Below are 25,946 nucleotides of genomic sequence, written 5' to 3'. Positions count from 1 at the left end.
CTTAAGGCTGGCTGCTGGCCACATCAGGCTACGCAACTGGCAAGAGCAAAGGGCTTGAAATCTGCCTCTGTCACTGGGCTCTGGGCAACCGGCATGGCCTCTCTAAAGCTGTGTCCCCATCTGTAGAATGGGGATTAAAAAAATCTCTCCTTCATCAGGTGGTTGCAAGGATTCTGTGAGGTCAGGGCCTGGCCCTCGGTGAGGACCTCATGGAGGATGACTGCCATCCTCATCATTTCCTCAGCCTGCCTGAGAGACAGGGGCCCAGGGGCCTGGGAGGCGAGCAGCAGGCCAGGCCCCGGGGAGGGGAGTAGTGAGCCAAGCCGAGGTGGGGCAGAGGGACCTCGGAAGCCTGAGCCCGGCTGCTTCCTCCTCCAGACCCCGCCCCTCAGGGAGCTGGTTCCAGGGGCAAAAAGGGCTACAACCCCGCTTTTGTGGGACTGACAAAAGCTAAGGGAATTAACAGGGTTTGAATTTCTCCTCCTGAGAGTAGGGCTGTGTGTGTGTGTGTGTGTGTGTGTGTGTGTGTGTGTGTCTGCCTCTGCCTCTGCCTGAGTGTGTGCACACACTCTCGTACCTCGGGGAGCTGCACCTTTCCAAAGACCTGACGTCTCCTCCCTACACCTCTTCTTCCGGGTCCTCCTGATGGGGCCCCCACCACTTGGGGTTCTGACTGCCCCTCTCAAGCTGTGGGGTGAGTACAGGTCGCCCTGGATGCTGTGGCCTGCACACCCCTCGAAGCCCCCTCCACCTCTGGCCTCAGGGGGCCCTCTCCAGGATGGGGGGTCCCGGGAAAGTCGTCAGCTGGCAAGGGTCTGGCTAATATCCTCCCCATGCAGATGAGGCCCAGACCCCAGGGCTGCCTCAGCCCCTCTCCCTGCCAGCTGGACCACGCTGCCTCCCTCAGGGGGTAGAGGTCAGGTATCCATACCAGCTCCCCCGAACTGCGGGTTTCACGCCCAGCAGGGTCAGCATCCGGGCTAGCAGCTTTAAGCTGCCGCCAAGGGAAAAACCAGCTTCCCCTACTTGCTCCCTGCCGCTGTGGGGCACGCAGGAAGCCTGCACCTCACACCTCACCGGGACTGTACATGGTCAAGGTCACTGTACTTGGGAGTGGAAAAACCAGAGTCCAGATCCTGAAACTTCATTCACTGTGCGTGTCAACAGGCAAAGCCTCAGTTCCCTCACCTGACGGCCCCAGAGCGGGGTCAAGGATGAATGAGGCAAGGTAACTCAGAGCGCTTGCTAAGCTGTAACAGTTCTTACTGGCACCAGGAACTGCTGTGTTTATTATCAAGGTAGAGCTAAGTTCTCCTGAGGGAGCTGGGTGGAAAACTGGAAAGAACACAAGTCTCAGAATTAGACAAACTGGCCTTCCAAGTCAGGGGCTTCCCTTCCCTCTTCCCTAGAGTGGGGGTGATCCTGCAACTGCACAGGCTTGTGAACTGAGGGCACTTAAATGCCCAGGGCATTAGGCGCTCAAGATGGGAGCAGTTAATAGTGTTCCTGCCCTACTGCTACCCCATATGATCTTAGCAAGTCCCCTCGAGTCTCTGGGCATGTTTCCCCATCTGTACCCCGGGAGAAACAGCACCCTCACAGCTGCCAGAAGTCAACGAGAGGACACTAAAGAGCACAGGGCTGGTTCTCCTTCACGGGACCTCCTAGGAGACAGGGACCCAGAGAGGTCATGTTAACATCCGAGAGCAGGAACCCCACTCCAGAGGGATCAGGAGAGATACCCCTCTATGGCCCGAGAGGGGTCCTCTGCAACATTTTCCCCGGCCCTGGGCACCCTGCCCACTTTGGCTAAGTCCCTCAAGGGGTCTTTGCAGAAGCCCCACCCCACCCTCCCCCAGCACCCCCAGTCTAGGCCAGGCTGGTCCCAGAAGCCCTCCCAGACCTCCAGCCACAGTGACCTGTTTGGGGCTCAGGGTTCTGGACTCTTTGCTTATTCCTCACTGTCCCCTAAAGACTAAGTCGTGCCTGGGGCAGGAACCCATTTCCTCCCCACTGCAGCGGCATGCACCATTCCCCACAAAGCAAGTGCTCCAGAAAAATCAGGCCCAAGGAGACAGGTCGGACAGGTCCCCAGGGCGAGGCCCCCTCTGCAGCCTGCCCTCTGCAGAGTGGAGGAGCTTCGGAGACATGGCCATAAAGGGTGGGTTGACCTCAGACTGGCCTGAGCCTGGGGAGGTGAGTCCCCTCCTTTGAGGGTGGGGAGGGAGTGGAGAGAAGGGAGAAAGGAACAGCTTCCTGGAGGAGGCAGGCTTTAGAGGCCCCACAAGAGATTCCTGGAGCAGAGGTAGCTCTCGAACCCACTTCTTCCACTCCTTTGACAAAGTCAGGAAATATGAAGTAACCAGGCGCAGGGGTGGGGGCAGGGAGACAGGGCAAGTGCCAGGATTTCAGCACCTTGGCCTCGCTGAGTAACCACAGGGGGAGGGGGGAAGCAGCCCTTGCCAAATCCAGGGGTTACAACAGCCCTCCCTCCCTGCCAGGCCAGAGGGCCCGCCCCACCCCCTCACCTGACTCTGGAGCTCGCTCTGTTGCTTGAGGCGGAGGTTTTCCGGGGTGTCAGCCACCATGGTGAAGGACTGCTTGGGGTAGTGTCTGCAGGACAGAAAAAAGGGCAGAGGTCATTCTGGGGAAGGGGCGGGAATCTTTGGGCTTCTCACAGGCCTGACTCTCCTGGAAACTTCCTCTTACCCGTGCGTGGGCAGCCCCTGCCCAGCCCAGCAGCAGGACCACGATGTACACCAGGCTTGGCTGAGAGCAGGCAACTATGTCTCAGACTTGGCCAGGGCCGAGCTAGGAAGATGCATTAGGCCTGAGGGGTGGGCCTACCATGGAGAACTGTCCTGAGCCAATGGGAGGCCCTGGGGACAGTGTCTGAGGGTTTCAGATGACCCTTGTTTGGAAATAACCCATGCCTTAGAATCTAGCGTGCAGGGGGGTGGAGAGGCCTGGGCCACCCGGAATAGCCCTGCCAGACTGGGGAGAAAGAAAATGAGCATGGGCCAGAACAAAGCATTCAGCTAAAGGCAGAAACAGAGACCAACCAAGCAGAGGAAGGGCAGGAGGGATGTGGAGATAGAAGTAAAGGGGAATGGAAACAAAACAGATGAGCAAAGGGGAAAAAAAGAGACAGAGAGAGAAACCAAGAAACAGACTCTTAACTCTAGAGAATAAACTGAGGGTTATGGGGGGGGCGGTGAAAAAGGTGATGGGGACTAAGAAGTGCATTTGTCGTGATGAGCATCGGGTGATTAAAATAACAACTTTAAAAAAAAGTAGTAAAGGGGAATGGGACATGCATATCCGGGGGGGCTTCCTGGAGGAGGTGGTGAGAGAGAAAATGCACACATCCAGGGTGGTATTTGGAAGGGCTAACAAGGTCTAACTCAACTGGAAGTAGGTGAGAAATCAGCTTGACGTCAGAAAATCAGCTTGAGGCCCTCAACTGACAGATAACACTTTAACAAAGGTTGATGTTTGCCTAGCGTCTTAGTTCACCAAATCCCCACAAATGCCCTATTTTCCTGCTTTGACAGAAGGGAGAACTGAGGGTCAGACAGGTTAAACAGTGTGGCCAAGTCACGGGGCCAGTAAATGGTGGCATATAAATTTGTACCCAATCTCCCCAGGGCCCAGCATCCTGAACCAAACACTCCCATCTCCAGACACGGGACAGACCAGGAGGCTGCTCCCCAGAAAGGGGGCCAGACTGGAGGTAGCAGGAGCCAGGGGAGCCCTTGGAGCGAGGCCCACAGGGACCACCAGAATCATGAGGTTGTATCCCCTCATTTCCCAGAGGGGGAAACGGTGTTGTGGTGCCAGGCACTTAGCACTTAGCTGATTTCATAATTAACTCATTTATCACATTGGTTTCTTTCTTTTTTTTTATAATTTTTAAAAGATTTTAATTATTTATTTTTATTTATTTGAGAGCGAGAATGAGAGAGAGAGAGAGCATGAGAGGGGGGAGGGTCAGAGGGAGAAGCAGACTCCCCGCTGAGCAGGGAGCCCGATGTGGGACTCGATCCCGGGACTCCAGGATCATGACCCGAGCCGAAGGCAGTCGCTTAACCAACTGAGCCACCCAGGCGCCCATCACATTGGTTTCTTGTCCTCTCTCTACTTCTCCATGAGGTGAGGGGTTTCTGGTCTCTTTTGTCCATTGATTTATCCCAAACTCCTTAGAACAGAACCTGGTGTTCAACAAACGTGTGATGGATAAGTGAATGTCCCACCAGGCACTGAAGCTGGGCCAAGACAAGAACTCCAGTCTCCTATGTCCCGTCCCACGGGGTCATCCCAAAGGCCCCCAGCAAACCAGCTAAAGGAGAGGAAGCCCTGAGTCACTGGTTTGTGGGAATGTGCTGGAATGTGAAATGGTTGCGGGTCTACATGGGCTCCAAATATTTCAGGGGCTGGCGAGTGGCCTCTCTGAGCAGGAGCTGAGGTCTGGCCATTTGCAGCCCTGGGTGACCACACCTCACCACAACCGTGACCACCTGCAGATCCCCGAGTCACAGGCTGTCCTCAGGTAAGAGATGGAGCGCTGCCTTCCAGGCATGTTCCACCCCGGCTGGCCTGCCCAACATGCCCTAGAGCCGGAAATGAGCTGCCCTACGGTGCGCTCACCAAAGCTGGGAGGTTCTTACGGTCACCACCCTGAGCCAGAGCTACCTGTGAACACGTGACTTCCCCCCCACCCCAGCCACCACTTGTGAAGGGTAGGACTGGGGTTTGCAGAACTAAATCAGGGTGGGGGAGGAGTGACTACAATGGACACAGTGCTGGGCTCTGGCCCTGCCACTGACTCCCTGGGTGACTTTAGCAAATCCTTTTTCCTCCTGACCTGGACCTAGGCGATTCCAGCTGTGCCCCTCCCCCAGCCTCCACTGCCCCACCTGGGTCCTGTCTCCCAGGTGGGCTCAGCTCGGGCCCTCAGCTCCCCCAGCAGAGGGAGGAAGAGGAAAAATAAACACAGGTGCCTACAGCTGACAACAGAAATGGCCTGGGGATGAATGCAGGGCTAAGGCTACGGGTCCACGCCCCAGGCTTGGCCCAGCTGCAGGAAGCCAGGGCCACCCACAGCTGAGGTGCTCCGTTCAAAATTCCTCAGCAGCTCGAGAAAAAGGGAGGGTCCACTGGGAGTCTGCTTCTGGAGATCAGAAAGAGAACGGCAGGAGGGATCCAAGTTAGGATCTCTAGCAGAACTGGCTGGCCTTGAGGTCCTAGGAGGGAAGGCTTCAGAGATGGCCCTCCCACCAAATCAGAGCCCTTCCCAGGGTGTCACGGGGTGGGGGATGTGGTGAGGAGAGCATCGGTGGCAGAGGAGGGAGGTGAGGTCCTGAAAGCAGGCAGACCGAGGGGAAGACCTCCCGGGCAGCTCTGGCCCGTTCCGAGATGGTGCCGCTTAGCATTTGGTGGGGAAGGGTGGCGGGCAGGCTCGGCAAATACATGTGCTCCGCAGCCAGTCTGCAAACCTGGGCTTTTCCCATTTGCCTGAATGTACGAGGTTAAAATGGAATGCCAGTTCCGGTGGCCCAAGGAAAGCCCAACGCGGGCGGCTGACGTGCAGTTCCGAGGCTCCTACAGCGTCCACAACCGCAGAATGCAGACACGGGCCCTCCGCAGCAATGCGCGGCTCCGAGACACGGGGGCCAGTCGGACCCGTCTCTGCCACTGCACCAGAACGTTACTGGGAGACCCCTCCCCCAATAGGCAGCGAGTGCTTCTGGATGGGACTGTGAGGTGTTTCACCTTCCCCTTGGAGCCACCATGACCCCCAGATCTCAGCCCCCCATGGCCAAAACACCAATCCCGTCAGTAGGCAAGGGGAGACCAGCCTAGATGTTCACACAGCTTAATCTAGCGGGAAGGGGGGGAGGGGAGGTTTTAATCCTGCATCAGATTAACTAAATTCAAGAGGCGCTCCAGAGCCTCCAATCTCTTAGCCCGCCTCCTGGACCCCAACCCTGGACCAGAGGAAGACAGGCAGTTATCTCTTCCTCCTGCTGGGTCAAACCTGTCCCCTCCCCACAGCCCCTGGCCCTGGCGGCCCTGGCGAGCCAGCAGTGCCTTTTCCCTCCCCCTGCTCACTGCGCTTCAGGTTCCCATAGCAACCCCATCCTCAGCTCCAGGCTGGAGAGCAGCAGTGCAGGGCAGACACAGAGTCTGTGGGGGTGGGGGGAGATGCGCAGACAGCCAGCCTGTCCTCAGCTGCAGGGGAGCCCACGAGGGCAAAACCAGGAGGCTGTGAATGCAGGATCCTCGCAGACAGTGTCAGTGAGGAAGACAGGTGCCTCGGGTGTGTTTCAGGGGGGAGGACGCACGAAGGCGGGTGCTGTGCCCTTCCCCCACCCACACGACTGCCTTCCAAGAAGGGCTGCAACTGATCTGACCTCCTTCCAGAGACCATTGCTGGGAATTCTACCTTTCCTCTCCCTCTCTGTCCTCAGGCTGAAGCTCTCCCCACCCATTACTCTCAGACCCCAGTCGGGATGAATGGATGTGCGCGAAAGCCAATGCAGGGCACAGAGGCCGCCCTGGGGTTACCACCCCAACTGGGACCCCAGCCCCACCAACAGCCTGGGCCACAGTGAGGTAACGGGGGGGGGGGGGCCCAGGGTGGGAAGAACTGGGTGTCCCAACCCTACCTGAAGCTGGGTGCAGAGCAGAGCTGTTCTTTGTCCCTTCCATGGGCCTGGCTGCACCCAGCCCCTTGTTCATTACCCCAGGCAGTAGGCCCTCCACTGACGCCCCTCCCCACCTCTGACTGCAGCATCAGCTGCTCTGGGGAAGAGAGAGGCATGCAGACAGTCCAAGTCCACTAGGAAGGAAAGCCTGGGGGGGGGGGGCAGGGGAAGGGATCTAGCAGCCATGAGGGAAAGAACAGGGACCCGCAGGGCAATCAGGCAGTGTGGCTGCAGGCCTCTGGGAGAATTTACGGGCACATCAAGTGCCTTGATTTGGTGTGTGCCCTGTGGTATCCTATGTCCACTCTCCCTTCATCTGCCCCAAGGCTTTGGGTTAGGAAAGGCAGGCATTCTCATTGGGCCCATTTTACAGATAAAGAAACTGATGCTCAGTGTCAAGTACAAAGACCTCGCCCAGTGCACTCCCCCTCCCCCCAAGTGCCTGGCCATCTAAGGGCAGGCTGACCTCTCTCTCAGATGGACCCCAGTCCACACGGCTAGCTCTCAGAACTCTGGAAAAAGAGGCACTTGGCGGGGTGGGTGGCGAACAAAGAACTTTATCTTTCAACCCCAACCAGTTCCCACGCTCGGTCATTATGAGAGACCCTCTGGGGGTCAGAAGGCAGGCGGACAATCAGAAGCCACCTACTCCCTAAAACTTTTCTAAAGCAGGTGTCTCAAGAGTGTAGATAATGACCCACATGGATGCAGGAGAAGGGTCCTCTGCCTCTCTGGGGTTTGCCCTAAAGACCTGTGAGTCACCTTCCTGTTCAGAAGGACTAGAAGGGCAGGGAGGATGCTGAGAAGCTGCGAGGCCCCTGCTACCGACACACTGGTGCCAGGGCACAGCCCCACTCTGCTCCTGCCTCCGCTGCATTCCAGAGGCAGAGCCAGGGCCAGAATAGACCAGAGATCCTGAAAGCCCAGCTCCCCCTTTCTACAAGCAACCTTGCCCCTTCCAGCCTTGGACCCCTTCAAAAACCACAGCTTTTTGTTCAGGGAGGAACAAAAATACATCAACAAAAGCAACAAGGAGCCTTTGGTTTTACCAAAAGAAAAAAAAAATAGCCCCTACATCCTGCCTCTGGAAGGAGCTGCTGATTCCCCTGCTGGGAACACTGCCCATGTGGGTGGGGGGGGGCTCCTTTCTAACCCAGTTTCTCACCCGTCCCCCAGGCCTGAGGAGCTGAAATGGTGGGGATAGGAAGCAACAAGGAAGCATTGTTTGACCAGAGGAAAGAAATGAGCAGCCAGAAAGATCAAGGCCAGACGTGAAGAAGAACTTACCAGCCCTCAGGCGTTGGAGACAAGATGAAAAATCAAAGCTGGTACCCCTCCCTGATGGCAGTACATAAAAAGAAGTGATTCTGCCAATTTGGGCAAGGCATGCAAACACTGGGCCTCAGTTTCCTCATCTCTAAAATGGGGCATTAGGAAACAAAGTGATCTCTGAGGTTCCTTGAGGCCCCGACATCTCTGCGTGTAAGGCTTTAGGGATGAGAGTGGTGGTATTGGGGGCCGTGCATCTGGCCACTGTGGATGCCCTGTTGAGCCTGCCTCCTCCATCCCAAACACACATCACACATGCCCCTCTCACTCCCACTCCTGGCACGATACCCGCTCCCTGGGACATCTGATCTCACTGTTCCCAATCAGAGGCAGGAAAGAGGGAAGTGGGAAAGCTCCAGGCCCCAGTCCTGGATTTACCCACCAACGCCCCATCCCTAAGAGTAGCTGGGATTCGAGACAGTTTGCTAGAATCCAGAGACACTTTGAGCCCCCAATCCCACCAGCACAGACCCCACCCCACACTCTTGAGACCTGAGGGAAGGAGCAGGATGATAGTCCCTTGTTCTCCGGAGCCTGGGCCATCTCCACTGTCCTCAGCCCCCCACCACACAGCTCAAGGAAACTGAAGGATGGATCTGGCAATCTGTATTCAGTGAAGAGGGGGAAGGTGCATCTGAATGTCCCCCCCTTCCTTCCCCGGTCTATGTCCACCCCCACACTTGATACCCCCAAAAGCTGGTTCCCCTGGCCTGAATCTCTGCCTGGGGTGCACAGCCTAACTCCATTAACTCCTGGCCTCCAAGGAGGAGGGAACGACCGGTCTCACTTCTCCCCACCCCCACCCCACCCCTGACCTCCACACTCCTAGACTATTTGCATGGAGACAAAGGGGCAGGCTTGTGCGTGTGGACACATGAGCTCCACTTTCACAAAACATAGTTTACAAAACAAATAATCGAGGGCATAAAAAATTCCCCTAACCAAGGGAGCAAGCAGGCTCACCCCACCTACCTGGAAGTTTCGCGGAAGAATTTGAAGGTGGTTCTTATACCACCAGCCACTGTACACAAGCCGAAAGACACACCTCTACCTAGTCACAGCAATGCCCGGGTGGCTGTGCCTGGGAACTGGGAACACACACACACCGCCCATTCAGTCTGACTCCTTGGCATTTCTCCCCGGCCCCACATCCAAGCGTGTGTGCCTGGATACGCACCAGGCGTGTGTTTAAGGGCATGTTTGTGGGGGTCCATGACCGCCCAGCAGGCTGGCTATGAGCTCTAGCCTGTTCTCTCTGCTGCCTAACCCCAAAACAAGTCTGGTGCAAGAAGAGAAATAGAAGAGGCCTTTTTGCTGCTTAACAGTCACTTTCTAGAACATTTTAAAATCTCAGTCTTGAGAAGCCACTGGGGAATGACAGACAGCCTTCTTCTCTCTTGACCACCGCTCTGCCAGATCCTGGCTCAGGGACTGGCCAGAAACAGGCACACCACAGAAGCCTCCCTGCACAACAAACTCACGCCCTCCCCCACAGAGGGGGTCCAACTCCCTGGCAAAGTGCCGGGAGAGATCACCAGCCCCTCTGGGTCTTGAGCAGGAGGTACTGCTGAGAAGGAAGGAAGCCAGGCCTGAGGTCTACAAAGCAAGGCCAGGAGGGGAGTGGGGGCACAGCTACACCCTGGGAAACCCCAAGATTCAAGAACCTGAATGCCACTGGAGGATGGGGCCAGAGGCAGAAAGGGAACAGGGGGAAATGAGAGGGGACGTCAGCACAGGGCCTGGCACGTGGCAGGGGCTCATCCTCTTTGGTTTAGGGGCCGGCATCCCTGGGGAGGAATTCGTAACCGTGGAGAACCTGAAGCTTGGACAGGTCCAGAGGATACTCCCTGCAGGCCAGGCCTACTACATCCGGCTCCTTCTGGACTCACCAGGTCAGGTTGGCGGGCCCAGACCCACTGCTCAGCAGAAGCCCGGCTGAGGGAGTGAGTGCCTTGGGCAAGGTGCAACTCTCCACACTCCTGGCTGAAGTGAGACACAGTGAGACACAGCGGGGGGCCACACATCCACCAAGGCTTCCGCCCTCATTCTCATTCGGAGTCCTCCCTAGATAACACCCCAGCTGGGCCAAAGGTCAATGGGGCCGGGCAGAGGCTAGGGCTATAAAGGCTGGGGGAACAAGGGGCCAACCTGCTTCTCTGGCCAGGGGCCAGGAGAGAGACAGGAACCTCTCTGCCTGGGCAGTTGGGAAGCAGCATCCGGGAAGAGCTGCTTCATCTTCTGCCTTCCCTGGAGACCCCAACACCTGCAGGAGTCCCCAGCCCCACTTGCTGCACCCTCCCCAGAAGAGGGTAGAACAGCTAAGCTGGGACTCTGACACCAGGCTGAGAAAATGCAGAAAAAACAAGGACAAGCCTCTGACTTCTTTCACCAACTCCCAATGCTCACTGAATTCTAGGCTACTAGAGTCTTAGGAAGAGACGTAAGTAAGCATCAGTCCCTGCCACCCACACCAGGCTCCGGGCTCAGCCACATTTCTGCCTGGAGGGGCAGAGGCTCAGCAGCTGCCCCCAAAGGAGCCTCGGTGCCCAGCATCCAGCTTCGCGTGGTTCAGCCACGAAGGGGTTACACTGCCCCTGGCCTCTGGCTTTACTGAACCCCACCCCACTCCCCAACAGAGGGAGGAAGTGGCAGAGAATCAGGGCTTGTGTGAGCCCTTAAGAATTCTAAGAATGTCCCATTTCCCTTGGGGGGGTGGGAGGGGTTGGTAGGGGGAAGACATCAGTGGAAGCTAATAGAAGAGCAGAGGTAGCTGAAGGAGGAGCCAGGACAGAGCTGTGACCCTCCTTCTTCCCCGGGGGGGGGGGGGGGGGGCAACCTTCCCAGGGCCCCAGTCCCTCCCAGAAGGGACAACGTCCAAGGTGCTTCCAGAAATCTCTTTTTGCCAGCACCTGGCTCAGGCTGGCAGAGAGCAGCTAGCAGGCAGGAAATGCCTGATGGATGTCCAAACCCCAGGTAGATGACACAGTGGGGTTCAGAGGGCACTGGGGGTGCTGTAAGGGAGAGATAGCCTTTCAACGGGGCTTAAGCCCCCAGCCCTTTTAGCTGAGTCCCAGTGTTCCCTCCCTTGGTGAACTTCAGCGGCAAAGAGCCTCGTGACGGAGAAAAAGCCTGGACTCAAGTCAGATCCTGGATGTTTCTGAATTTTGATTTTGCCACTACTTAGTGACTTGACCTTCTGAAGCCCTCACCTGGCAGGTGGGGCGTGAGGTCCCGCACACGCAGTGGCCCCCACGCTGAGTTTCCAGTTGCTGCATATGAGGTCAGCTTGCAGGTGGTATACTCTCTGGAACTGCACAGGATGGGAAGGGGGTGTCCTTCTGGATGGTGTCCTACCCTACCTCTCCCTACCACCCCGCAGCAGGATGGGCTGCAGGTTCCCGTGCAGAAGGGACAGACCCCCAGCCAACTCCACTGGGAAAGACATGAAGGATTCCACAGCCTTCCACAGCCTCCCTCACCGGGAAGGGAGGAAAGAGATCTGCCCCCAGGCCAGGCGCCCCCTGCATGTTGCCCCTGGTTCTCAAGGGATGAACACCAGGAAGGGCTGGAGCTAGAAGCCCCCAAAGCCTAGGGCCCAGACCCTCTGGCAGGGGCAAGGAAGAGACAGAAATGAGGAAAGGCAAACACAACAGGGCAAAGCACTGTCTTCTGAAGGGCCGCACTGGGCCCCACTCTTGCAGCAGAGCGCAGGGGAGGGAACAGGCTTGCTTGGCAGAGAGAAGCATGCTTACTGGGTTTGAACCAGCCCCTCACTAGCCATGTCATCTGGCAAGTCCGTTCCCTTCCCCGGCCTCAGTTTCCCTGCCTGTAAAATGGGCCTATCAGCAGCCCTTACTTCATCCGGCTGAGGTGAGGCCTAAAGGTGACGAGTGCTTATCAGGTATTGTGCGGCAGTGGAACATCCTGGAACAGGAGGAAGGAGGAGGGAGGGAGGCAGGACTCACGCGTTGCAATAGGGGGTCTTCTCGTAGCCCTTGTAGTTCTTCATGTTGAGTGTCATCTTGCAGGTCTCGCAGTGGAAGCATGCTTTGTGCCAGAACTAGGGACAGAGGCAGAGGGAGGAGAGCCATGAGACACAAGGACTTCGGGAAGGGGGGACTCGAGCCCCAGGAAGGAGCACTCCGTCGCAGAGATGGATCACAGCATCACCCTGGGTGATCCGGGGCCATCTCGAGTCACAGGCTCCGAAAGCTGACGACACCCGCCTCCCCTTCCCCACTCCCCACCGGTCAGCTGTTGGAGCTGTCGGGAGCGGAAGGCGGGCAGACAGGCTGGGTGAGTGCAGAAAAAGGCCCCCAGCAGGTTGGTTCCATCGCCCCCAGACCACTCCTGCTGCCTCCCCAACACACACCCCCAGCCGGAGAAGCCTCCTTGCTGATGCAAAGCTGCACCGGGGTTGCTAAGAAGCCACTGCTGCTGAACTCGGAGGGGCAGCGCCTCAGCCCTGACAAGGTCTAGAGAAGCGGAGGGGGTCCCAGCCGCCATGCCCTGGGCCGGAAGCCCGGCATGTCTTACTCCCACTCCAGGGCCCCCCCTACCCTGGGGCTGTTCATCTCTCACCTCCCGCCTCCTGGGCCCCCCGCCCCTGTGACCAGAGTGGGGGGGTGCCCCAAGCTCTGGTCACCACACCTGTACCCTTTCTACCTTCCCTCACCCTTCTTCCAGCCCCAGCCAGGTAACTGGTAGGAGAGGCCCCCCCGCACCCCCCTCCCTCCGAAGCACTACAGAGCTCTGCCTGGAGGGTATGCCCCACGGGGGACGAGCCCTGTGAGCTCCTCGGTCAGGGCCCATGCCTCCGAGCCATTTCCACGTGTGCAGAATGAACGTAAAAATAATACCAAATACTGAGCACTAAATGAGAAATCACCTGTAAAGCACTCAGCACAGTGCCTGGCCCCTCTAAGTACCCGAATGTTAGGTGCCGGGCACCGCGACAGGTACAAACCCAGCCGAGGGGGCTCAGCAGCTCCCGGTGGAGGTTGGTGTGTGCTGGGGAGCAGGGGTGGCTCCACCGTGCCCAACCACAGCTACAGTGCGTGTGCGAATGAGTGGCAGGTAAGACTCCAGCAAAACCCAGGGAGCAAACCATGGGGCGGGGCCGTCGAGGGGAAGAGCATCGAAGACCAGAAGGGAAGGAGGACCGATGTGACAGAAGTGCCCGCATCCTGAGAAATGGTGATGCCCAGGCAAACCCACGCCAATGAGACAGAGATCGAGAGATCACGCCCCTCGGCAGCCCAGGATGAGGCCCCAGGATCAACACCGACCCAGAGTCCAGCTTCCAGGACCCCAGAATCTGGGCTGTCCGGTGACCTGGTGGGCCTGCCTCTGCCCCATTTCCTAGCAGTCAGAGGAAGACACTCCTGACGCCTCAGAGGAGGAGGCCAGGAGCCAGGGAAGGGCCCAGGGGGAGACTTCCGAAGGTGCCCAGCACAGAGCTGGCTCTCAGCCACCTGTTAAGGAATTCTCCCAAGTCAGTGCCCTTCTAAACGTGCTGCCCAGGGCGCCTGGGTGGCTCAGTCGGTTAAGCGACTGCCTTCGGCTCAGGTCATGATCCTGGAGTCCCGGGATCGAGTCCCGCATCGGGCTCCCTGCTCAGCGGGGAGTCTGCTTCTCCCTCTGACCCTCTTCCCTCTCGTGCTATCTCTCATTCTCTCTCTCTCTCAAATAAATAAATAAAAAATCTTTAAAAAAAAAATAAAAAATAAACGTGCTGCCCAGCCAACGGGCACCTCTGGGATACTTGGGAGGGGGCAGAAAAAAGGAAGCTGAGAGGCTGGGATATCACCCTGGCCCACCTCAACCAGAGACCAGGGGATAATGTGGGGGTAAGCGCCTTCTCGCAGAGTACTTTCCCTATCAAGGAGACTCGCCCAAGGTGGAATAGTAAATGAAGATAGGAGACCCACTCTTTTGGGAAGAAGGCCAGCTGGAAGTCTGGAAGCAAAGGAATGGCTGGTGTTAAGCTTGGCCCTCACCCCCATCTGGGCTTATCCCAGAGCTCAGCCCAGACTGCTCCCAGTACAAAACCCCAGCACACACACAACCTGGCTGGAGAACTAGAACAGGGTAGTCCCTGCCCCCCATCGGCCCCCCCGAAGTGACAGCTCCTTTCCCCCCAGCCAATGCCTGGAAGGTGCTGGCAGAGTGCCCCAGCCCTGTCACCACCCAGTCTGCTGGCCTCTGCCTGCCTAGCTGCACAGGCCCCTGCCTGGGCCTCCACCTCCCCCCACCCCCTCAGGGGCCTGCCAGGAAAAACATTCTCTGGAATCCGGACCATGACCCACTTTCACACACACACACACATATGCAGGAATACGCACTGTCCTAGGGCTGGGGACCTCCAAAGCTGCCTCCTGATAGACTTGGGGGAGACACAGGGAAAGAGGGAGATGGCCAGGTCCCCGCCCAGGAGCCGAACCCCTCAGGAAGGGGGGCAGAGTATACTGGCCGGGCTGGGGGTACGGGAGTGCCACAAGAGACCTCCCAGCTGCCTTTTGGAGGAAAGGGAGCCCCCAGCAGGGGATGGGGCCCATTTCCACCAGCAGTTCTTCCCCCGCTCAGCCCCAGAGACACCATGCTCTCGGCTGGGCGCATGAGAGGCCGGCAGTAGTCCCCTGCTCCCTTACAGGGGGCTCAGGAGCGGGGTAACGAAAACGAGAGCGGACTGATGGCCTCCAGCGATGCTACTGAACTCAGGCTCCCCATCTGCAGAGTGGTCTCACAGAGGTGCGGGGCGGGGGCGTGGGAGGGACGAGATGACCCAGATGCAGGCTCCAAGCCCGGCGCCAAGAGCTGCTTCCCCTCTAGACGAGGGCTCCAAGGTTAAAGAAAATCCAGCAGCTCCGGCTACTGTGTCCCCTTTGGGCAAGGGCGGGGGAGGCGTGCAAGGGGGAGGAGAAGATGGCAACTCACCCAACAGCCCCTGGGGGCCCCAAGCCGGGGCTGGGGACCCCAGGGGTATCCCAAGATGAAGGACACCCCATCCCCATTTCCATCGGTCTGGTGAAGGACACAGGGAACTAAGTCAGTACAGCCCCACAATGACCTGTCTGCCTCCCTCCCCTGCCCCACAGGCCCTGTGGCAAGCAAGATTCCCCCCCCCCCCACTTTCCTGGAGGCCCCAGGTAAGATTTCAGAGATGCATTCCTGCGACTCTAGCCTCAGGAGAGCAAAGTGCACCTCTGGGCATGCAGCTCTAATCCTTCCTGCTGCCTGCAGGAAGTCCACTGTTTCCCTCACCTCGTCACAAAAACCAGACATTGGGGGGGCCAGTTAGAAGCCTCTCAGCCTGTCTCTGGGCTCCAGTAGTGCCCACAAGGCCCCTCCACTTGCACCTTCAGAGCTCCATCCATTCCTCGGAAGCCCCACTCCATAGAAAGGCAAATGCAGGCTGGTGGGGGCAGAAGCAAGATCCCCCACACGTGGTCAAGGCTTGGGCCAGCCTCTCTCCGGCATCACTGTGCAGCTGGGGGAAGCGGCTCTCACAGTTCTGGGGGAGGGGAATGCGGCGAACCTCAGGTCACTGTGCCTGCAGCCTGGCACCTCGTCCTCTGCACCCAGGCTGCCCGGGGTGGCCATGACTCAGGGTTGGAGGATGAAGCCCTTCCCTCCCTTCCTGTTGCCAAGGGTTACAGTGCCTCCCTCCTCCGGGAGCAACACCAGCTGTCCCCTGGCCGGGCCGGGGTCACCATCCGAGCCCAGGCAACCACCTGGGCTGCCGGCTTAAAGGCATAGACCTTGGCTGCACCTCCCCAATTTTCCAGGGGGAGATTATTATTCCTAGTGCCCCAGCTCCACACAGGAGCCCAGGCCCAGAACATTCCTCAGGCCAGGGTCAGGAAGAGGTGGACCACTACGGACACTACGAGACGGTGTAAATAAAAGTACCTTTTGCAAACATAGAACGGGCAGAAACGCTGAGCACAAAGCACTTTAGATTTGAATTCCATCTCTGGCTGAGCAGGGAATGAGCCACATGATCTGTCTGAGCCTCCATGTATGGGGTTCATAATTCATGGAGCAATCACATCTGTTTTGTGAAGACTGAACCTGGTACATTGCAGTCAGTAGTAGCTACTGTGAACAGATGATCACGACGTGACCGTGGGGTACGCTCAGCTTCCACCAAGCGATCGTGGGGTACGCTCAGCTTCAGCTGTAAAAGTGGGGCACCACGGCCACGTGGACTTGCCTTCTCTCTCTAGTCTAGCCCAGCCACCTTCTACCTTGCTGCCCCCTGTGGGGGGGGTGGCTCAGACCACCAGAGGCAGAGCACCCTCCCAACGAGGCGTTCCAAGGGGAGCTAGTAGCCTACCAATCCTCTACCCTTCCCGAAGGTCTCCACCTGTTTTCAGGGGCCTGGGAAAGGAAGCCAGGGGAGAGTACTCGACAGTACAGATCCCCGGATACAAATGCGTCCCCAACAGGGTCCGGGACAAAACTCCGCCCTTCTCCAAATGTAGAGGACGTTCTGGGACACAGACTCCCCTCCTCCCCAAAGGCCCTGCAGCAGCCATTCAGAGAGCCTGGCACAAAGCAAGTGCTCAATAAATATTTGTTGAATGAACAAGCGAATGAGGTCACCGCATTTCTCCCCCAGCTCTAAGCCCAGAAGTCCTCTGAGGAAGCACATTTCGACCTCCCTCCTCAAACGCCATCATCATTGATATATATTTATTCAGCAAGCACAGCACGCTGGGTGCTGCCGGTTGGGGGCAGGGTGGCCATCAGCGGTGACACGGCCTTTACCCACCTAAGCCTTTGGGAGATAAGGCTCAGGTAGGAGAAAAAGCTAACAGCAAGGACGGAGCTTGTGCTCTGGGTCACATCGTGAACTATGTACCACAGGGCAATCGTCGTGAAATGAGTCTAATTTGACTCTCTCCTACAGTAAATGGGAGGCCTCGGAAGTTGGTTAGCAGCCGCACCCATGAGACTGACTGCCCCCCCCTCCCAGGTCTCGGTGCTCTGGCAACAAGGTCCCCCCCAGTCCAAGTGCCTGTGCTTACCGTCTGGAGAGGGTTGGGAGGAACAGGTCTGACACCTGAATATTCTAGGCCTCCTGCTCAGTGGAGGCGGGGAGGTCTCCCCAGGGCCACCGCCTGTAAGGAGAGCTCTAAAAAGAGGGAGAAATCACCATCTCCCACTTCCCAGGGCAACCCCACCTGAATGTCCTCTTCCAGCTAGGGCATGTAGAACCCCTGGAGAAGGCATCTTGCAGGATCCCTACCCGTCCCCCAACCTCTGGCACACAGCACCAAAGGACTTTATAAGGGAGCTGGGTGTGGGGCTGGACCGAGTATCCCAGAAAGACAGGGAGGACACAGCCTACACCGCATTCCCTTCCAGGCACTTTGGCAGCAACTGCAGTACATTGCCCCACCTCGAAGGAAATGACATCATTCATACCCATGTGACAGATGGTGACTACTGAGGCCTAAAGCCATTCATAAAGTTGGTGGGAGCAGACCTGGAACTAGGACCAAGTCTCCCAACGCCTGGCCAAGCAAACCCTCCACCAAATATTGCTTCTGCCTTATATAGGTGAAAGAGCCCACAGCCTCTTCCCAGTTCATGATTATGGAGAATGGGGGGGGGGGGCGGCACATGGAATGCAGAGGCCAAAATCCCTCCCACCGAGGAAAGGCAAGAACCCCGAACAGTTAGTTCTTCAGCTAGTGCCTCCAAGCTCAAGTCCTGCCTTCCAGAAGCTGGCATGGTCTTTGGGAAGGTCAGCACCCCCACTGCTTGTGCCCACAATATGGCCCTCCTCTCCTCCTGCCCAGCCCAGAGAGACAACGAAACAGCAACAGCCCCATATAGCTCCTTCCTCCAAGAGGAAGTTCAAGTGTATTTCAGGACCTGGGAACCCTACCCCATTGCCCTGACTCAGTGGCTAAAGATCACTGAGGAAGCTCCAATCCCAAGGGGGAAGGAAGAGACAAAAAGTATCCAATGAACTATCCTTTCCCAAACAAAACCTGGCTCCAGGTGTTCAGTGAAGCAGGCCCCAGGGCTCTGCACCCCTCTTCCATCCCATGCCCCCCAACCCCCACCAGTTCAGACAGGTAGGAGGGGATATTTGGACGTGGAGTCAGCTTTGGGAGGTGGGTGAAAGGCATGACAAGGAAAGGAGACAAAACCACAGAGGCTTCTCCTCCAGAGTGGGGAGAAGATGCGGAGGGGGAGGCATCGCATTAGGATCTTAGGAAGCTTAAAAGACCGGATCCTACCCGAAACTGCTGGAAACACCCAGTTCTACTGTTCACCCCCCTCCAAAAGTATAATAGCAACCAGATGAATAAGTACAGCACGGATGGGGGGGGGGAGGACGATGCGTAAGGGCCCCCAGGGGACCGTGAATTTCCAGAAGGCCACCTTCCCCTCTCCCTAACACCCCCCCCTTTTCTGGGCTTCCCCAGAACTCAGCCAACCCCACCCTTCATTGGGGAAACCTGCTTTGAAAAGTTAGCTCTTTGTTCTACAAGCCGGTCTCAGGCTCTGAGCACAATTTCAGGAGATCTCTGCAAAGCACCCCCCATCCACCCTACTCCAGCACCCGACCCCGCCCCGCTCTGGCAGGGCGGCCCAGCCCCGGGAGTTGGCTTCTAATTTAAGGTGGGGGCTGGGAAGCTATGGAGGAGGTCTGCTAGTCTATTAAGCGCGGAACCACCGAGGGGAGTACAGGTCGTCCAAAAAAAGGGGGTCTCGCAGTGAGGCTTGGGTCCTCATCCGAAGCCCAGTTCACCAGATGCAACACTGGCCGGCTGATAGCTCCGGCCCCGGGTCTCCAGGCCATGAAGTCCGGCCATTTGCGGCCAGAGCTGCGGGTTTCGCTGGGCCCCCCAGTCTCTGCCCCGCCCCCCCGCCGCCCCCTCCCCCTCCCCCTCCCCCTCCCCCTCCGCCCAGCGCCCCGCGCTTCCGCCTACTTGGCGCTCAGCGCGGCGGGGAAAGGGAGCGGCCGTCTCCTCTCACTCTCCCGGCCCTAGGGGGCGGGACTGCACCCCTAACCTTCCCCCACCCCCCCACCCCGGGGCCTGGCCTCCCTACTCCTCTTCCGTCCTCCCAGCCCCAGGGCACAGAGCCCATATTCTCCAGCAGTGGCTGCCGCCACGCGTGGACTCCCTGCCGCGCCGCAGATCTCCCGGTTTCCAGACTGGGGTCTGTCCCCATACCCCGTGACACCGCCCTCCGTTCCTCCTCCCGGGATGGCGGGGATGAGGCGGCACCGACCCGGCCCTTCTCTCCACCCCTAATCCCGAGCATAGCTCGGGGATTGCAACGACGCGCCTCCGGATCCCGGGGCTCACCTTATCCAGACAGTTCACCTTCTCCGTGGGGTACACGATCTTGCCGCACCGGGCGCAGTTGGGATTCATGGCTCCGGGAAGGGCTGGGGCGGGGACGCCCGAGCTCGCGCGCGTTCTCTTTCCCCGGAGCGAGCTGGCGGGAGGCGGCCGCGGCTGCAACTACAGAGGGAGCGGCGACGGCGGCTGGAGCTGGAGAACTGGCCTCCGCCTCCGCCCTCCTTCCCCTAATAAACACAGCGGGGAGGAGGGGCTGCACCGGGGCGGGGACGCGCCGCGGGCGCGGGCAAGGGCGCGCGCGAGCGGCGCGCTTCCCGGGCGACGTGGGGCTACGCGGGGGCGGATTCCGGGGAGGGCGGCGGGGCCGGAGGCGCGCGCCTAGGTGCGTCCCGAGGGTCCCCAGTACCCCGGCGCTCTCCGGCCGAAGGTGCCCACGAGCAGCGCGCCCGGAGGCCAGGGACCTCTTGGCGCTGGAGGCGGCGCGGAGCCGGTCTGGCCGCACAACTGGGGCGCCCGGGCTGCGGGAGGCGGGCCAACCCCTCGCACCCGTCGAGGGTGGGGCTGGAATCCTCCCGAACGCCGGATTGGATTCACCAGATTCGGGGACTTTCCTTTGTGCGGGTCGATACCTGGCTTGAACCTGCGGACGGAACGGGAAGCCCCTGCCCCGCCCCGCCCCTCAGCTAGCCTCCCTTCCCCCACATCCTTTCCCACATTTGTAGGGCGGAAGCCGTCCCTACAGCCTGGACGCGGCGCCTCGCAGCCCCGGCTAGTTCTTCCTTCCCCGCGCTCTGCCTTGCGGCTTTCCCGGGTTTTCCGGGTCCGGACACCTTCTGGTCTCCGCTTGGCCCCCTTTCTTCATTCCTTTCCCCTTACTTTTACTTCCTACCCTCAGTGTAGCAGTGTTTTAGTACCCAAAGAGTCATGTCCAGGAGCGGCAGTGGCGTGGGGGTATAGCTCAGTGGTAGAGCATTTGACTGCAGATCAAGAGGTCCCTGGTTCAAATCCGGGTGCCCCCTTCGTGGTTTTTCCTTCACTCTGACACGAGCATTTAATAAATTGGATTTACTATTGAACGTTGGATCCTAGGTTAAAAAGAAAACCGAAAGTCGAATTCTTACAAATGCCTTCCTCATTTTTCAACCTTAGCAAAGAGCTTTTGATTTTGCTTTGTACCCAGCAAAAGGAGGAGGTGTGGGTGCGCGCACAAACCATGTTCAAAAGCTGCAGTTCCCTATTATCCGCGCCAGACTTGTCGGGATTTCTGCGGCCACCGCCAGCAACCTCAGGAGTGTCAGGCAGTTCGAGGCGCCCGGGTCAGAGGACAAGATTACTCCCCCAACTTGGCTTTCCGTTTCCGATAGGGGAGGTGGATGGTCAAGAGAGGGAAACCCACAAACACAACCTTTCCCCAACTTCAACTTTCTTTTTTAAGTAAGGTGTCATGGACCTGTCGTGTTCACCCTTCCCTCTTGCTCATGACACGGGCAGAGTGAAAGCCCTTCAAGAATGTTAAAATGGCGAATTCACACCCATAGGCTCATTTTAATTTACAAAAATAAAGTTACATCCGGATGCAAACTGATATATACTAAGGCAATGACTCTCAAACTTGAGCGTGCACCAGAATTACCAGAGGAGCTTGTTGAGACACCCCCAGTTTCTGACTCTGTAGGCCTGGAGTGGAACTTCAAGAATTTGCATTTGTAACCAGTTCCTGGGCGCTGCTGCTGCTGCTGGTCAGGGGGCCACACTTCGAGAACCACTGAACTAGTAATAGGAGGCAATTGTGTTTCACAACCTAAAGGTGGGACAGATACCTGTTGGCTTCCTGACAGTTAACATTGTTGGGCCACAGGGAAACAATGTGTGAAGGCAGCAAGGGCATCCCCCTCGACTAGATTTTGCCCAAAAAAAGGAAAAATAAAGGAGAAAGGGAGATTCATGCTGCCTGGGTCAGGGGGCAGCTGTGATATTTTAAACCCGGAATCTGGTTGTGTCATCCTTTGGAGCCCTTGGGGAATACTTGAGTGCATTTTTCCCCATGGCTCTCATAACTGTGAGAGGCGTCAGAAGCCTGGGCATGGAGACTGAGCAGAACCACTGTCGGGGTGCAAAGCCCAATCCCAGGGAATAGCTAGCTTTTCACCCCTTTTCTGGACAGTAGGCCTCAGATTTGCCACCTGCACTTTTATCAGGCCAAAGCCCTCCCTTTGAGCTAACATAAAGAAGGAGAAAGCCATCTACTTTTGACCATTCTTCTATTTGTGCTGGGTCTTAAACTTCTCAACCACGTAGATAAACCTTCTGAACTTGGATTCTGTTCTAGTCTTCTCAGAGTATGAACTAGGCTAAATAATATTCCCTCTCCGCCCCTTCTCCACCAGGCACTCCATTGTTAACCTAAAAAGAAAACTATAATTAACATTAAACCAATAGATCTCAAACTGTCTCAGAGATGAAAAATGTCTGGTGCTTCCTTTTTTACCCACAGTGGGCTTCTTGCCCCTGAGTTGAGGTATACCGTAAGACTGGACAGGGCAATAATCACTGTTCAACCTCTGGGGCGTTGCTCTTTGCTTCTCAGGTACAAGGAACAAGTACCTGGGGGGTGGAAATCAGCCAAGTGGAAGAGACCAGGATTCCAAAGAGTTTCGGATTTAGGACCTATAGAAGTCCGGGTTATACCTGAACAACTGTGAAAAACAGTAAAGGTAGCCAAGGGGGCACCCGGATTTGAACCGGGGACCTCTTGATCTGCAGTCAAATGCTCTACCACTGAGCTATACCCCCTCTGCTGGCAGAGGCCTGCTAAATTCTCTTTACCGCAATCCTAAATTTTTCATCCTGAAAATTATTTGTTGGAAGTTGGTTTCTTCTTGCTAGGTGATACTGAATTTTCTAGTAAGGAGGGACAGAACCAAAATACCAATAGAAGACATGGTATTTTGAAAACATGTGAAGTCAGGTATCAATCTGCCTTTTCCAAAATAGACTCAATTCTCTATCCATAACCCCACCCATCTCTTTACCCAAAGAAGTCAGAAAACAATCTTTTGCAAAACTGGATAGGAAATCCTTTTCCCGGGTCTCTCTAAAAAGAATACAAACCCCAGCTAACAAGACACCACTGAGAGGCACTCCCTGCCTATACTCTCTTGAGGTCGCTCTCTCTTTTTATGGAGCAACTATTCCACGTTAGGTGCAACACATACTTTCTGTCCTCACTCACACCAAGTCTAAAGTCTAGTGAAGACAAACCAGAAAGTTAGGATCTGAAAGACATGAAAGGGACAGTTGGCTACCTGGGAGAGCAGGCATTCTAGGTAGTGGGAATGACTACCACCAAGTCCCTAGAGCCAGAGTGGCTGGAGAGGTGGACAAGGGGAGGGCAATTCAAAAGAGCTGGACAGGTAGCCAGGGCCATCAAGGGCCTTGTAATCCAAGGCAAGGAGTATGGATTTTATTGCATATGGATGAAAAGCCAGCCATTGGACGGTTTTGAGCGGGGATTTGAGATCATCACCCACACTGCTGTGGGGAAGATGTATGGGGAGTCAAGAATGGACTTAGAGAATACACACAGTGGAATATTACTCAGCCTTTAAAAAGCAGGAAATTTTGCAATATTTGACAACATGGGACATTATGCTAAGTGAAATAAGCCAATCACAGAAGGACAAACACTGAATAATTCCACTTATATGAGACATCTAAAACAATTGAACTCCCAGAAGTAGGGAGTAGAAGGGTGGTGGCCAGGGATGAGGAAAGAGATATGGGTTGTTGTTGTTAACCAATGGGCATAAAATTTCAGGTATACAAGATGAATAAATTCTAGAGATCTGCTATACAATATTGTGCCTATCGCTAACAATATTGTATTGTACACTTAAAAATCTGTGAAGGGACATCTGGGTGGCTTAGTACGTTGAGCGTCCAACTCTTGGTTTTGTTTCTGCTCAGGTCATGATCTCAGGGTCGTGAGATTGAGCCCCACATCGGGCTCTATGCTCAGCACAGAGTTTGCTTGAGATTCTCTGCCTCTCCCCCTCCCCCTGCTCATGCACACACTCTTTCTCTCTCTCAAATAAACAAACAAACAAACAAACAAATAAATAAAATCTTCAAAAATCTACGAAGGGGGTAGATCTCATGTTAAGTGTTCTTGCCACAATAAAGGAGAAGAAAAAGACGGACCCAGAGAGACAGGTTAGGATTCTATTGCAGTAGTGCAGGCAAGAGATGGTGGTGGTGTCTTAGACTACAATAGTGGACTTCTTTCCTATTGCTGCTATAACAAACCACCACCAACTTATTTCCTTAAAACAACACAAAAATATTATCTTACACTTCTGGAGGTCAGAATTCCAAAATCAAATTCACTGGGCTAAACTCAAGATGTTGACATGCCTGGGGACACCTGGGTGGCTCAGTCATTAAGCGTCTGCCTTTGGCTCAGGTCATGATCCTGGGGTCCTGGGCTCAAGTCCCACATCAGGCTCCTTGCTCAGTGGGGAGCCCGCTTCTCCCTCTCCCTCTACTGCTCCCCCTGCTTGTGCTCTCTCTCTCTGACAAATAAATAAATAAAAATCTTTAAAAAGAAAAAAAAAGATGTTGACATGCCTGTGTTCCTTCGGAGGCTTTAGGAGAGCATCAGTTTCCCTGGCTTTTGTAGCTTCCAGAGGCCACCGGCATTTCTTGGCTCATGGCCCCTTCCTCCATTTTCAAAGCCAAGGTAGTATCTTCTCACCCTCTGATCTCTGCATCCATCCTTACATCTTCTCTCTGTCTCTGACTCTGATCCTCCTGCTTCTCTCTCATAAGGACCCTTGTGATTCAATTGAGTTTATCCACATAATCCAGGATAATCTCCCCAACTCAAGATTCTTAACTGCAACCACATCTGCCTTTTATCTTATAAGCTAACACATTCACAAGGGGACTGGCACATGGACATATCTGGAGGGCCATTATTTAGCCTACTACCATGGGAACAGCAGAGCTGGAGAGGAGTGTAGGCCTCCAGATGGGCCATCGAAGAGAAGCTACATGCTTCCTGTAATTTGGATGCCTTGAGGAGGAGGAGCGAAAGAGAAGAATCAAGAGTGACTCTTCTTTTTTGTCTTCACCATCTGGGTGGATGGTGGTGTGTTTTCCTGAGATAAAGAATACCGGAAAAGGAGTAAGTTTAGAAGGGAAAAAATTAAGTTTCTTTTTAAAACTCTTACCCAGAAAGTAAAACAGTATAGCCCCCTGTCCTCATGGACTTCACATGCTAATATGGGTCAACATGTTAAGAGTGAGGTGCTCCATAGATATTGAAGAGGGGATGTTAAGTATGTAGTTGAAGATCCAGTGAATTCTGGGGACCAGGGAGAGGTCTGGGCTGGAAATGTAATTCTGGGAGTTGTCAGTGTACAGTGGGGAGTTGACGAAGGAGGTAGTAAATCCCAGAAGTGTGCTAGACTTGGCTCATACTGCTTGTGAGAACTGATGATTTAATTTTCAGGAATTTTAAAAGCCAGTTGACTTCCTTGTGGTAGCTTGAAATTGGCAGGTGGGAGTATTTGCACCGTGGGAATTAGCAAATGCTATAAACCAGGTCTTTCGAAGCCCATTGTTAGCCATTTACCAGCACACCACTGCTTCTGATTCTGATTTTCTCCAAAATGGAAGAAACAGGCCAGCTCTTCAGCTAAGAGAGTGAGGAGAGATAAGATATGGAAGGTTTGAGACAGGAGAAAGTGTGGGAAATAGACATTTTGGAGAGTGAGAACGTGAACCTAGCCAGCCAGTGGTGTAAGAATTCTAGACAGGGAACTCTAGCCTGTTTGAGATTGATGAAGTGACATAGGACTTGTGAGCTCTTCCCCAGCAAAATTCAGTGGCTTGGGTGCTAGCTTGGTGTAATGTGGTAGTTGAGTTTTATCAGGATTGTGGTTTGGCTGGCAAGTACAAACTAGGGTGTATAGTGAACCAGGCAGACGCTGTGCCAACTACTGTGGGGAAAACAAGGAGGAATGCAAAGTGATCCCTGCCCTCAAGGAACTTACAATCCAGTTGGAGAACCAAGATACATACTCCAGGGGAAAAAATTACTGACAGTCAGGAAGGCAAATGCAGAGTAGCAGAACTGCAGAGACAGGTCATTGATAATGAAAGAAATGAAGTCACTGGCTTTCTTAAAAATGGGTATCAAGAAAGAAGAAATGTGCAAGCGACTGCAGCTGTACAAAGCAAAGGAAGGGCTTCCCGATCTAGGGGAAACCTGTTGATGTTTGAAGAGGCCAGGGGAGAGGAAGTGACTGAAGATGCTGAGAATGGAGACAATAGAAGCTCGTCTGGTACAGAAGAAGAGAGGGTCTGAAGAAGGACAGGGGAAGCATTTCCTCTCTTGCACAAAGCACGGGGCTGGGGATTCAGTGCAGCTCGGGTTGCAGGCAGGGAGGCCGGCAATGCACAGAAGAATTCCCAGACGCCAGAGGTAGAAAAGCCTGTCGTTGATGGAGAGAAGGAATCCCATTCACACACACACACACACACACACACACACACACACACACACACACACACACAC

The 25,946-nt window shown here is 55.6% G+C and overlaps 1 protein-coding gene and 2 non-coding genes across 3 annotated transcripts in view; 1 reads left to right on the top strand and 2 right to left on the bottom strand.

The window, feature by feature from the left end:
- LASP1 (LIM and SH3 protein 1) overlaps positions 1 to 19,606 on the bottom strand; it is a 39,839-nt gene extending 20,233 nt beyond the window's left edge. Inside the window, exons 1-3 of the mRNA XM_025859290.2 lie at positions 19,370 to 19,606; positions 12,002 to 12,096; positions 2,529 to 2,613 (exon numbers count right to left, since the gene is read on the bottom strand). Coding sequence (XP_025715075.1) covers positions 2,529 to 2,613; positions 12,002 to 12,096; positions 19,370 to 19,438 — 249 coding nt within the window. The 5' untranslated portion in view covers positions 19,439 to 19,606. The remainder of the gene's footprint in view (positions 1 to 2,528; positions 2,614 to 12,001; positions 12,097 to 19,369) is intronic.
- A 707-nt stretch (positions 19,607 to 20,313) lies between these two features.
- Positions 20,314 to 20,385, top strand: TRNAC-GCA (transfer RNA cysteine (anticodon GCA)). The gene has a single exon. It is a non-coding gene; the product is annotated as a tRNA-Cys (tRNA).
- Positions 20,386 to 22,087: 1,702 nt separating this feature from the next.
- On the bottom strand, positions 22,088 to 22,159 carry TRNAC-GCA (transfer RNA cysteine (anticodon GCA)). The gene has a single exon. It is a non-coding gene; the product is annotated as a tRNA-Cys (tRNA).
- Between the last annotated feature and the right edge of the window lie 3,787 nt (positions 22,160 to 25,946).

Source organism: Callorhinus ursinus, unplaced genomic scaffold, assembly GCF_003265705.2.
Source record: "Callorhinus ursinus isolate GAN/ISIS: 27379988/994484 unplaced genomic scaffold, GSC_fseal_2.0 scaffold52, whole genome shotgun sequence".
NCBI lineage: Eukaryota > Metazoa > Chordata > Mammalia > Carnivora > Otariidae > Callorhinus > Callorhinus ursinus.
Note: the sequence above shows the minus strand (reverse complement) of the source record. Positions and strands in the feature narration are given on the sequence as shown.